This window comes from Natator depressus, chromosome 2 (assembly GCF_965152275.1).
Source record: "Natator depressus isolate rNatDep1 chromosome 2, rNatDep2.hap1, whole genome shotgun sequence".
Taxonomy (NCBI): Eukaryota; Metazoa; Chordata; order Testudines; family Cheloniidae; genus Natator; species Natator depressus.
Genome location: NC_134235.1, coordinates 141,708,836 through 141,721,437, shown reverse-complemented (window position 1 = coordinate 141,721,437; position 12,602 = coordinate 141,708,836). Strand labels below are relative to the sequence as shown.

The 12,602-nt window shown below is 41.3% G+C and overlaps 1 protein-coding gene across 2 annotated transcripts in view; it reads left to right on the top strand.

The window, feature by feature from the left end:
* ICE1 (interactor of little elongation complex ELL subunit 1) overlaps positions 1 to 12,602 on the top strand; it is an 80,591-nt gene that overhangs the window by 35,166 nt on the left and 32,823 nt on the right. For both annotated transcript variants that reach the window (XM_074945077.1, XM_074945078.1), the window contains exons 15-16: positions 350 to 518; positions 3,336 to 3,496. In XM_074945077.1, the coding sequence (XP_074801178.1) occupies positions 350 to 518; positions 3,336 to 3,496 (330 nt within the window). The remainder of the gene's footprint in view (positions 1 to 349; positions 519 to 3,335; positions 3,497 to 12,602) is intronic.

The window sequence follows — 12,602 nt, the reverse complement described above, 5'->3', positions numbered from 1 at the left end:
AATAGGATGTTCCTGTAAGTCTGTGTTATCTCATAACTTGAACATTTTTATTTTCATTTTATTTAAAAGGCAATGAAAAGTCACATTATTCCTTCTGGTTTGCCTCTGGTTTATTATACTTTTTTGGTAGGTCTGGCCTCACCTTGGGTACTAGTATTTTTATCTTTTTAAATTTGTTGCAAGTTTCACCATGTGCCTTTTTTAGTACAATTACCAAGAGCATGGTATTTTTTTCAAGGACAATGTCACAACTGTTTACTCAGCATACACCCAGAATAGTACTTGTGAAGTTCTGTCAACTGTACTGTGGATAATGAATGTTAGTAAAAATCGCTTTTGTGTGTTACAGCATTTAGCAGAGCCACTGCTGCATGCTATTCTCAATAAACTGAAGACTCAGAAGATGTCTTTGAACCACAGTTTTACTCAGGCTTTATGTAGAGTATACGTAGGAATCTGTCGGCAGTTGGGAGATTTGGAAAGAGCTCGCCTCTTTTGCTACAGCTTACTTAAGGAAGGTATGGTGTGACATAGCCATTTTGTGTTTGTATGCTTTTTCTTTCTAGATTGTTTTCATCACATGCTTCATAGATATTAAACTCCAACGAAAGCTGTTCAAGCAAACAATCCCAAAACACATTGTAGTTCTAAGAACTTGAAGGTGAATATCAAAAATTAAAATTGTCTGCATTGATTTTTCAGTGTTCAAGTGTAGAGAAATGCAGAATAAACTGTGTAAATAGCAACAAATTATTTAAATTTTTATTTAAATCTAAATAAATCATAGCAAAACGTTTGTTTGCAACATATGATTGCTTAACATTCTGTTTTAAACACTGTTAGAATCCCTGTCCTACTTGGTACATTTATCTCATGGGAATCACCAAGGGGACTTGCTGAGAGTTCTAATCTTGTTCTCTTGGAGCACCAGGATTTTCTTAACCCTGTAGCCTGCTTTTGCATTGGCCTTCTTCCTGCAATCTTGTCTGATTCTCAAGAAACTTTCTAACCTTCACTCCTGTCTTATTGAGAACAAACATAGCACCTGCTTGCATGGTGCAGGTGGTGATGAGATATTTCAGTAGAGTTCACTGGAGAATCGGAATGATCATGAAGATAATTTCTTCATGTTCACCAATATCCGCTTCCTTCCATCCCATGTGTGCATGTATTTCTTTCCCTCTGTCCATGGCCATGGAGCTCGTAGTTAAAATTCTTCATATATGGTTTATGCATGATGAACATAAATGCTGCTAATGTCTTTAACATATGAAGAAATCCTTCACTAACAGGGTACAGTACACTGTTAACAGACAAGGTCACATTCAGCATACTGTATTGATACCAAGTTCTTCTTCGGGTGATTGTCCACATAGTCTGCTCACTGAGTATGCACATTTTGTATGCAAGATTGGACACTTTCGGCCATCAGAGTTAGTCACTGGTATGCCAGATTAGGTAGGTATCCCCAGTGTCAACCTCTCCTCCACTGGCTGTAAAATGAAAGTTTATTCCTTTGCTGGGTATAGTAGGGACTCATCTACCACCTGTCCACCTTTCCCTCCATGGGTAACACAGTGGGAGTCAGGAAAGGAGTCTAGAGAGGATTCCATGAGAGGCAGAAAAAAAGACTTGGCCCTCATAAGGAGCACCCCTCCTGACACCTGTCCCCCACCAAGTGTCCCCTACCTCAGTTTTTCTACCTTTAGCAGCCATGGCCCTATTGGACATCCAGAGTGTACAGCCATACTCCAGAAAGCCTGCATCACCCTCTGTTTCTTGGGCTAGTTCATTCTCCCCTGAAGAGACAAATTAAATCACCTCAGATAAACTAGCTGGTGCAGTCTTGGATACTGTAGAGGCAAGAAAAAGATAATGAAGAAGAGCATCAACTGTGAGGAGAAGAGCCGATCCCTGCTGCTATTGTCTCATTCTTCCCAGATGAGGAAGTGAATCTTTCTATAGCTGCATTGGTGGATGAATTCAAGGTGTTGAAGGAGCTCATGAAACACATGGTGGAGACCTTGGATATACAGTTGGAGAGGTAGCTCAAGAGAAATAAACTCTTGCACATCATTCATGCTTCTACCCCAGAGGGATCACCATGCCCGTAAATGAGGAACTACTGCATCTACAGTGGCTGCTTCAAAATGAGTTGACAGGAGGTGTCAGGCCCCTGTAAGGGGTTTGAATATATTTACACCCATCTGGGACCAGGTTCACTTGTAGTAGCAGCTAGTCAGGAGAGATTCAAACTTAAATCTACTCAGGACACAAAAGAAATTGGACCTCTTGAGTTTTAAGGTGTACTTGCCAGCTAGCCTCCAGATGAGGGTGATTAATTACCAGTCCTGCTCTCCAAATACGACTATTTTTATTTCAGTTTGTAGACAGTCTCACAAAGGAATAAGATAACACTTATGATGTGCGGCTTAAGGAACTCAACTAAAGGCAGAAAAAGTTGAGAGGTGACATGGTTACTGGGTATAGGTACTTATAAATGGAAAAATATCTGATATTGCAGGAAGGGGGTTCAACCTTGCTGACAAAGGTATAACAAGATTCAGTGGTTGGAAGTTGAACCTTGAAATAAGATATGGTTTTGCAGCCGTTAGAGTAATTAACAATTACCAGAGGCTAGTGGTGGGACTCACCTTCACTTAGTCTTTAAAGTGATGTTAGATATCATTCTAAAGAATAAGAGATAATCCAGTTTGTGGGAGAAATTCTGAAGCCTTTGTGTGCGGGGGTCAGAATGGATGGTTGTGTTGACCAAAACGCAAGAATTGGGGGTCATGCAATGGAATTAATAGGCAGCCAAAGGGACAAACAAACCTAAGGGCGTATTTCTTCACACAGTTCAGAGTCAACCTGTGGAACTCCTTGCCAGAGGATTTTGTGAAGGCCAGAGGTATTACTAGGTTCAAAAATGAAACCCCACACAAGGGGAAACAATGCAACTAACTAGACAGTGTCAACTGCACAAAATAAACTGAAATATCTTTGTCAGATCTCATAATCTTGGGTTTATCTTTAACAATATGCCAAAAATCATTAATTTGAATTGCGTTACCAGTTCCTACAATTCCTATTTAAAAGATGAATGATTTTGAAGGTACTGTGTATATGCCAAGATTGTATACTAATCTTCTGAAAATTATTTTAGTAAAGTAGCTCAAAAATTTGTTTTAAATGTGCTAATTTGTCTTGTGTACCTGTTGTACACACTGGAAAAATACCTGTAAGGAGTTAGCCTTTGCAATCTGAGCAGTAAATTTAAAAGGGTATTCAGAGGTTTATCTTTTTTGATTTATCCTTTCTCATTTCTCTTCCAGACTTCCCAGAATCTGCCAAATTAACTTTGTTTATCACAAATGTGTGGGATGATATATTCTCCTTCCAAGGCGTGATTAACAAAGCTATGCAGTTAGTTGTCAGGAAACGTGCACGAGGAGAGGTGCTGAACTGTCTGCGTGCTTATCTCAGTTGGGAAAAGGTAACTTTCACTTTTACTATTTGGGTAGGTCCCTTATGCCTGCACTGATTCCTAGGAAAGATCAAAGCCTAATTATACAACTTGCAGACTAAAGGCAAAGAAGGCACACTGTACAAGTCCCCCACATAATCTGTTAAATTTCACGACTAACGCTGCTGCTTTTTATAGCTTTTTTACTTCTGTCAAGTCTCATTTTGTTAAAACCTTGATGGTGTATCTTTTTTCTTTTTCTTAAACTTTGCCTGCAAGTCTATTAGCTTGTCCCTGACCTTCCTGTTTTAACTCTGGTTTTATAAAACCTTTCCCCCCCTCCCTCCCAATCTTAACTCTCACTATCTCTCATACATGACCATAGCTTTCCTCTCTGCTCCATCCTAAAACTCATCACCCCTTCCATACCTTCCCCCACCTTATCTCTATAGAAATAAAGGCCATTGTTGTTCCCCCCCACATGAGATTATTTTTCTCGGATGACCTACATAACTCACCTGTGGTTTTGCTCCTAACAAGTAATATGGCCATCTCACTCATGCTGATAAACCTTTGTAACACACCAACACTTATATGCATACACAGTATGTTTCATATCTAATGTAATGGGCTATAGTTACTTTAGTGCATAAAAGTATTACATTTCAATAACTACATTCCATTTGACGCAGTAATATGAGTTGCCTCCATTATAAACTTCTGAATCTGTGTACATTTCATAAAGGACTTGTCTTTAGACAAGTTGTACTGCTTTATACTGTTATATTTAATGGTGTAACCGTCCTTGTGTAGAAAGAGTTTTATATATTGGTATAAAAGTGTATTATACCAATACAACAATTCCCGTATGTGAAAGGGAATAAGCTACATTGGTATAAGACACCTTTGTACAGTATAATTGTGTGCAACACTAGAGGTTCTACCGGTATAACCATTTCAGTTTAAAAAAAAAAAAAAAAAGGCACACACAACTGTGTGTAGCTCAGGCCGAAGAAAACAGTAGTATAATAATATACTTCTGAGCAAAATGTGTAATTACTGATTCTTTTGGGGTTTTTCTAGTTTTCTTTGGTGCCATTGCAGTGACTATTTCAGCAACTTTCACATCATTTCTCATTTATGTTCTGTAAATCCCTATGAACTGGAAGTTTTGGCTGGTAGTGCATGTTTCTCTGGGACAGATTCTTCCAACAGTGCAAAATATTAAATGGTTTGAATAAAAAGAACTGCTACCTCTAAAGTAAGAGATGAGTGATTCTAGAGGAGTTGGAGCAGTTCTAGGTTGCTTCAGAGCAAGTTTCTGAAGTGGTTGTTCTGTTTTTGCAGGGTCCTTCAGATTTCTTAAATTTACAGCATAATTTACAAGTCAGATGAATAGTGTAAATTTACACCTTAGTTAAAATATTTGTTTGAGTAACATGCCCAGAAGCGAAGACTAAACTGAGCAACAAATTCTGTTTATAAATCGTGCACATCCTAGCTGCTTCCTTAGTTGTGGATCACTCAGTTTTATAAATGTTGATGCCGATTAACTCTGAATAGGATAAGATGTGTAATCATTGCATGGTAACAGAGTTTTCTTAACTTGTGGAGGGAAGGGGAAGAATTTTAAAACAAATATTTTGGGTATTTAACAGTTAAAAATTGCTGTTTACCTTCAGTTTGCTTTACTCTGAAAATTTTGGTAAATGACAAAATAACTTAACATGAATGTTCTAAAGAGCTGGCCCTATACCACTGCAGCAGCAATTGGAAACATCTGGGTGCTATCAGAGCATCTGTAGTAGTGTAGGGCACGAAGACGACCAGGCTGGATTTCTCCCATAGCCCCTCAGACCCAGCAGATGAATATGCTAGCAGCCTCTCCCGTCTGCCCATGGGGCAAGCACATAAGGCAGGAGGCCCCCTACATCCAGCAGGCAGAGGTGAGGACTGGTCTGGAGACCCAGTATGTGATACGAGTGACTTATTTCCACTCTGAGATCAGCATACTCTTTCTGCCTGCTAGTCTCATTTGTCCTGTATCTCAAGTTGTAGGAGTTTATGCGGTGCTGGAGGATTAGGGTTCAAACCTGCTGATGATGCATGATGGGTTAGTAGTTACAATTGTATAATAGACATGTTTATCTTTTTCCTTTTAAAAAATCCCAACAAACCTTAGAAAATTACATACAAAAAAAAATCTGTCTTTAAAATATAGATTGCAGGTCAAGTACTCAAGAGTTTAAAAATGCCACATTTACAGTTGCCTGTACAACCTTAATTTTGCCTCCTTGTGTGTTTGCATTATGATGCGGTCTTTAATTTACATGATCACATATTTGTTTTTTTCCGATAGAATCCCTTTCTCATTCAGTGGACTGGGTGGACGCAGAAGGGAGCAGAATTAAGGTTGTAAGGCAATCTTAAAATTGGTACTTCTACTTGAGGGCCTCTGATTGCCACTCATAGAATTTGACACCTCTGGCATTGAGCTTCTGAACTGCCTTGAAAAACAGTATCTGTTGGGTGAGGAGAGATCTCGTATGAAGGTGACATCATTGACCTGCCCTATATAAGGGAGTGCACCCTCCACCCCACCAGCTTTTTCCTTTGTCACTGCCACAAATGGAACGGAACTCATTCTGTTGTGTCCTCAGGTCAAACCCTAGCCTTGTACATTATATTGCAAATAGCGTAGTTTGTTTAGTTGTAGTATAAATAGTCATAACCTGCTGTTGGGACTGGGCCCCTTACTGAGATTGTGTTGGATCTTGAACCCCCTAAAGCCTACAAGCAGTATACCTCTTGCCCAACAATCATACCAGAATCTGAGACCCACGTCCAGTCCTTTCTGTGTGGATGAGGCCCACTCTGCTACCCAATGTACATCTTGCTCTGCCTTCATTCTCGGGACCAGAAGGGGGAGAGATGTTGTGGGTCCAGACTTATCTCTTGCCTGTTGTTGCTTAGAGCAGGGATCAGCAACCTTTGGCACGTGGCCCATCAGGGAAATCCGCGAGGGCGAGGAGGGTTTGTCTACCTGCAGCGTCTGCAGGTTCAGCCGATCGCTGCTCCCATTGGCCACGGTTCGCCGTTCCAGGCCAACAGGGGCTGCAGTCGGCCGAACCTGCGGACGCTGCAGGTAAACACCTTCCCGGCCCGCCAGCGGATTTCTCTCATGGGCCGCGTGCCAAAAAGTTGACGATCCCTGGCCTGGAGCCTGATACTCTAATGGGCCTTTTGGTAGTACTGAATGAGCCCAGCTTGTGAGCCAAAACCTTCTTGTAGGATTCAAGAGAGATTCCCCCTGCTATGGATTTAACAGCACCTTCTGCCAAGGTCTTGAGACCACAATCTCCTTGGCCCTTTACAGGGAGTGGATCCCCCAGATATCACCATTGGCACAGGAAAGTTTTAAGGGCATCAGAGATTCTCTGAACAATCAGTGCAGACAGCACAGTGTTTGCTAAGGCAATTAGGTCTGATGTCCTCATTGACCTATGTCGCATTGTTTGCTCGTCTGAACATGAGATCTTTGCAGCTCTAGGTGGCAGAACACTGCACACTAAATATGCACTGCTTTCAGAGGAGACAGACCGTCCCTCTTCAATTGCTCCAGCAGCTTTCTTGGTGGTAGAACAGGAACAAAATTCTCCAGGAGGTATCCTTTACTCTGCCCCATCCCTTTTAATCGTAATAATCACTGATGTCTATTCTGGACTGGGGTGCACATTGTTCCTAGAATCCAAGGCCAGAAGGGACCTCTGGGATCATCTAGTCTGACCTACTGTGTAACACAGGCCACAGAAGTTCTCCAAAATAATTCGCAGTGTGCATTTTCTAGAAGGATAAGCAGTATTGCTTTAAAAATTATCAGTGTTGCACAATTCACTATGACCCTTTGTAAGTTGTTCCAGAGATTAATTCTTTGACTGTTAAAAATGTACACCTTATTTCCAGTCTGAATTTTTCTAGCCTCAAATTCCAGCCATTGCATCATGTTATACCATTTTCTGTTAGATTGAAGAGCCCATTATTAAATATTTGTTCCCTGTGTAGGTAGTTATAGACAGTGATCAAGTCACCCTTTAACCTTCTCCAAACCTCTTCCAGTTTATCAACATTCTTGAATTGTGGATACCAGAACTGGGCACAGTATTTCAGGCCAAATACAGAGGTAAAATAGACTCTCGACTCCTATTCGAGATACCCCTGTTTATGCATCCGAGGTTTGCATTAGTTCTTTTGGCCACAGTGTCGCTCTGGGAGCTCAACTTCAGTTGATTAGCCATTATAACCCCTGAATCCCTGTTTCCTAGGATAGAACACGCATTCAGTAAGTATGGCCTACGTTCTTTGTCTCTAGATTTATATAATTTACAGTTAGACATATTAGAACGTGTATTGTTTGCTTGAGCACAACTTAACTAGCGATCCAGAGCACTCTGTATTAGTGACCTGTCCACTTCATTATTTACCACTCCAGTATGTGTCATCTGCAAACTTTATCGGTGGTGATTTTGTGGTTTCTTCCAGGTCATTAATAAAAATGTTAAATAGCATAGGACCAAGAATTTATTCCTTTGGGTCCCCACTACAAACATACCTGTTGAATAATGATTTCTCATTTACAGTTATGTTTTGAGATCTATCAGTTAGACAGTTTTTAATCCGTTTAATGTATGCCATGTTAATTTCATATCTTTCTAGTGTTTTAATCAAAATTTCGTGCAGTATCAAGTAAAATGCCTTACAGAAGTCGTGTATTACATCAATACTATTAGCTTTTATCAACCAGATTTGTAACTCATTTTAAAAAAAAATCAGGTTAATTTAACCACATCTGTTTTCCATAAATCCATGTTGATTGGCATTAATTATATTACCTTTCTTTAATTCTTTATTATGCAAGTCCCGTATCAGCCACTCTAATATCTTGCCCAGGGTTGATGTCCGACTGATAAGCCTATAAATTACCAGGATCACATTTACCGTTATTAAATATTGACATGACGTTAGCTGTTTTCTGGAACTTCCCCAGTGCTCCAAGACTTACTGAAGATTGGCATTGCTGGTCCAGCCAGGTCTTTAAAGACTCTCGGATTTAAGTTATCCGGACCTACTGGTTTTAGAATGTCTGTGTAACTTCAGTAGCTTCTGTTTAACATGCTCCTGAGGTATTAATGGAGTGGAAGAAGTAGGATACTTTATCATCTGTTTTTCTCCAAATACGGAACAGAAATATTTATTGAACACTCTTTTCTACATTATTAATGATAATTCTACCATTTCCACCTAGTAATGGACCAATACAATTGTAAGGATTCTGTTTGTTCCTAGTATGCTTAAAAAAACTCCCACTTATTGCCATTACTCTTCTGGCCATAAAATCCCGTTTGTGATTCTTTACTTCCCTTTTCAACTTTCTACAATTCCTACCTTCCCATTTATATTCATTGCTATCAACTTCCCCTTTCTTCCATTTGTTTTATATAACTTTATTTTTGATAGCTGGCTTCACTTCCCCCCTAAACCAGGTTGTTTTTAATTAGTCTTCATCAATTGGGGCTTTGTGTATCTAGTAAAGTGTTCTTAAACAATTCCCATTACCATTCACATTTTTCTGATTAAATTCTTCCTCCCAGCTGATTTGTCTCAATTATTTTCAGCTTTGTGAAATTGGCCCTTTTAAAGCACCAAATATGCATAGCATTGATCTGGATTTTATTCTATTAGCACATTATAAATGTGATTAAGTCATGATCATTTGTACCTAAGTAATCATTTTTTAGTTCTGTGATCAGTACTTCTTTATCTGTCAAGAAGAAATCTAATATAGAATTCCCACATGTTAAGACATCCAAGTATAAGCCCTCTGGAACATCTGGAAGTCCAGAGGCTGTGTTAGCTTACTGAAGTTCAGGGCAGTACAATGGGTCCTCAAGACTTGGAGTGGTCTGTAAACACCTGTTCTACATGGCCATGTATTACATCAAGAAGCAGGAGGGGAGCATCTTCTCTGGTCTTATCTGAAGACACAGGAAAATGGGCTGTGGTACATCCAAAGTCTAATCTTTTCTGTTGTGCTGCACCTGGCAAAGAATGAGAATGGAGAGGAAGATTTTTTTGTGATCCTTGAAACCCATTGTGTCCAGAGCACAGATGCAGCCACCCAGTAATGGACCTCTCTGTGTCTGAACAAAACTTCAAATTCCCACATACCTTGCACAAGAGCACTGAAGCTTCCTCTTGGATAGGTTTCAGCTCTGTTGGAACCAACACTTTTTTTTTTTTAAAATGACTTCCCTCCCTTTTCCCTGATATCTAGCATTATAAAGATGATCAGGTTGGACAGAACCAAAATTGTTAGTTCTTTGAGAAGTGTCCCTGTGAGTGCTCCACTTTTAGGTATTTGAGCGCCTCTGCGCTTCTAGTCAGAGATTTAAGGTAGCAATGCCCTGGTTGGCCACGCACACGCTGCAGCCAGCGCATGCTGCTCTGTGTGTAGCTGTCCCCCAGTTTCTTCTTTGCCACCGTTGGCTTCGGTCGGAACAGCTGCACCTCAGAATACTTTTCCTCAGAATATTTTTTCCTTTCCTTTTTTGCCTGAAATTACCCCTTCTCTTCCCTGCGGGGTTCCTGTCTCTTCCCTTTTCATTTAAAAAACGATAACCAGAGACTCTCTTCAAACGGCTATGCCTGGCTCTCCAGGCTTTAAACATTGCATCACCTGTAGACTGTCAGTACCAGCTTCTGATGGACACTCCCAGTGTGTTCGCTGCCTGGGGGAGACTCATGTTATGCAGAAGTACACCACTGCAAAAAGCTAAGGTCAAGGACCAGAAAGGCTAGGGAACTCCAGCTCAAACTGATGCTTTGGAGAAATCCCTGCGTCCTGCCTCTGACCATGAGCAGGGGACCCTTCCCTACCAGCTCACTCACTCACCAGCTGCCGTGTTGGACATGGGATCCTCCTCTAAGACTAGCACAAAGGACCCAGCCCTCATGAAAACAAAGAAGCGGGCTCACTCCTCCCCCAGCCAGGGAGAATCACCATGCAAAAAGTAATCTCCGACCGCTAAATCTGCCCTGGTACTGTCGGCACACAGGGCCTCAGGTTGTAAGTTAAGACTGTGAATTTCCCTGCAGGAGGTTAACTACTCTGCCTCCAGGCAAAGAAAACCTGCAATTCACAAAGGTAATTCCCTTTTGTCTCTGCTCTGGCCCCAAAGCAGAGAAAAAACTAGCTGCTTTCAGTTGGACCTCCTTTCCAGCAGCCCCAAAGGAAAAAAAAAAAATCTCCTTTTTAAAAATCTGTTTTTCTGGTTCAAAAAATCTCAAATTGATCTCAAAAGGATTTCAGGTTAATCCCACCTCTCTGCCACCATGTCAAGGTTCCTTCCCCACTCTGAACTCCAGGGTACAGATGTGGGGACCTGCATGAAAACCTCCTAAGCTTACTTTTACCAGCTTAGGTTAAAACTTCCCCAAGGTACAAAATTATTTTACCCTTGGATTTCCACTGCTATCACCAAACTTTATCTGGGTTTACTGGGAAACATAGTTTGGACACGTCTTTCCCCCCTAAAATCCTCCCAACCCTTGCACCCCACTTCCTGGGAAAGGTTTGGTAAAAATCCTCACTAATTTGCATAGGTGACTACAGACCCAAACCCTTGGATCTTAGAACAATGAAAAAGCATTCAGTTTTCTTACAAGAAGACTTTTTTAATAGAAGTAAAGGAATCACCTCTGAAAAATCAGGTTGGTAGATACCTTACAGGGTAATTAGATTCAAAACATAGAGAATCCCTCTAGGCAAAACCTGAAATTACAAAAAACACACACAGACAGGAATATTCATTCTATTCAGCACAGCTATTTTCTCAGCCATTTAAAGAAATCATAATCTAACACATACCTAGCTAGATTACTAAGTTCTAAGACTCCATTCCTGTTCTGTCCCCGGCCAAAGCATCATACAGACAGACACAGGCCCTTTGTTTCTCTCCCTCCTCCCAGCTTTTGAAAGTATCTTGTCTCCTCATTGGTCATTTTGGTCAGGTGCCAGTGAGGTTACCTTTAGCTTCTTAACCCTTTACAGGTAAGAGGATTTTTCCTCTGGCCAGGAGGGATTTTAAAGGGGTTTACCCTTCCCCTTATATTTATGACACACCCAGTGCTTCTGTACTGCTCTGTACACCCAGCTGCAGAGACAGTGCTACCATCGTCAGCCAAGACAACGACAGACACCGGGGCAATGCGCCATGTCCACCCATCTACTTCTAGACAGGCATTTTTAGTGTTGGTTGAGGGCATGAGAGCCCCTCACATTCCATTATCGCAACCATCTCCCGATTCCAGTCCATTTGGAGACCGCCTAACACCTTTCTATTCGGTCTGGGCAACCATTACATCGGACAAATGGGTTCTGGAAATTTATATGCAAGGGCTATTCCATCCCCTTCACCTCTATTCAACAAACCCACCGCCCCTTCCCCGTCCCTCTTCAGGGACCCTTCTCATGAGCACCTACTATAGCAGGAAATCCCCTCCTGCAACTCGGTGCTGTAGAACCTCTACCTCCCAAGCACAGGAGGACTGGGTTTTATTCACACTATTTCCTCATCCAAAAGAAAACGGGCAGCTGGAGGCCCATATTGGACTTGTGCAAGCTAAACAAGTTTATCAGAACTCAGCGTTTCATAGAATCATAGAATATCAGGGTTGGAAGGGACCCCAGAAGGTCATCTAGTCCAACCCCCTGCTTGAAGCAGGACCAATTCCCAGTTTCAAGATGGTTACCGTGGCATTGGAGAAGAGAGATTGGCTCTCAGCCCTCGACCTCCAGGATGCGTATTTCCATGTTACCATACATCCTTCACACAGACGTTTCACAGTAGGCAGCCTACATTTCCAGTACAAAGTGCTCCCATTTGGGCTTACCGTGGCCCGTGAGTTTTCTCCAAAGTCCTCGCTGTGGTCGCAGCCCATCTTCACAGATAGTGGATAATTATATTCCCCTATCTGGACGATTACCTGTTGAAAGTGTCTACATGCCAACAGGCGGTGGACGCTTTGTCGCTCACTGCAAATCTGTTCATAAGACTAGGCCTACAAATCAATGCCCTAA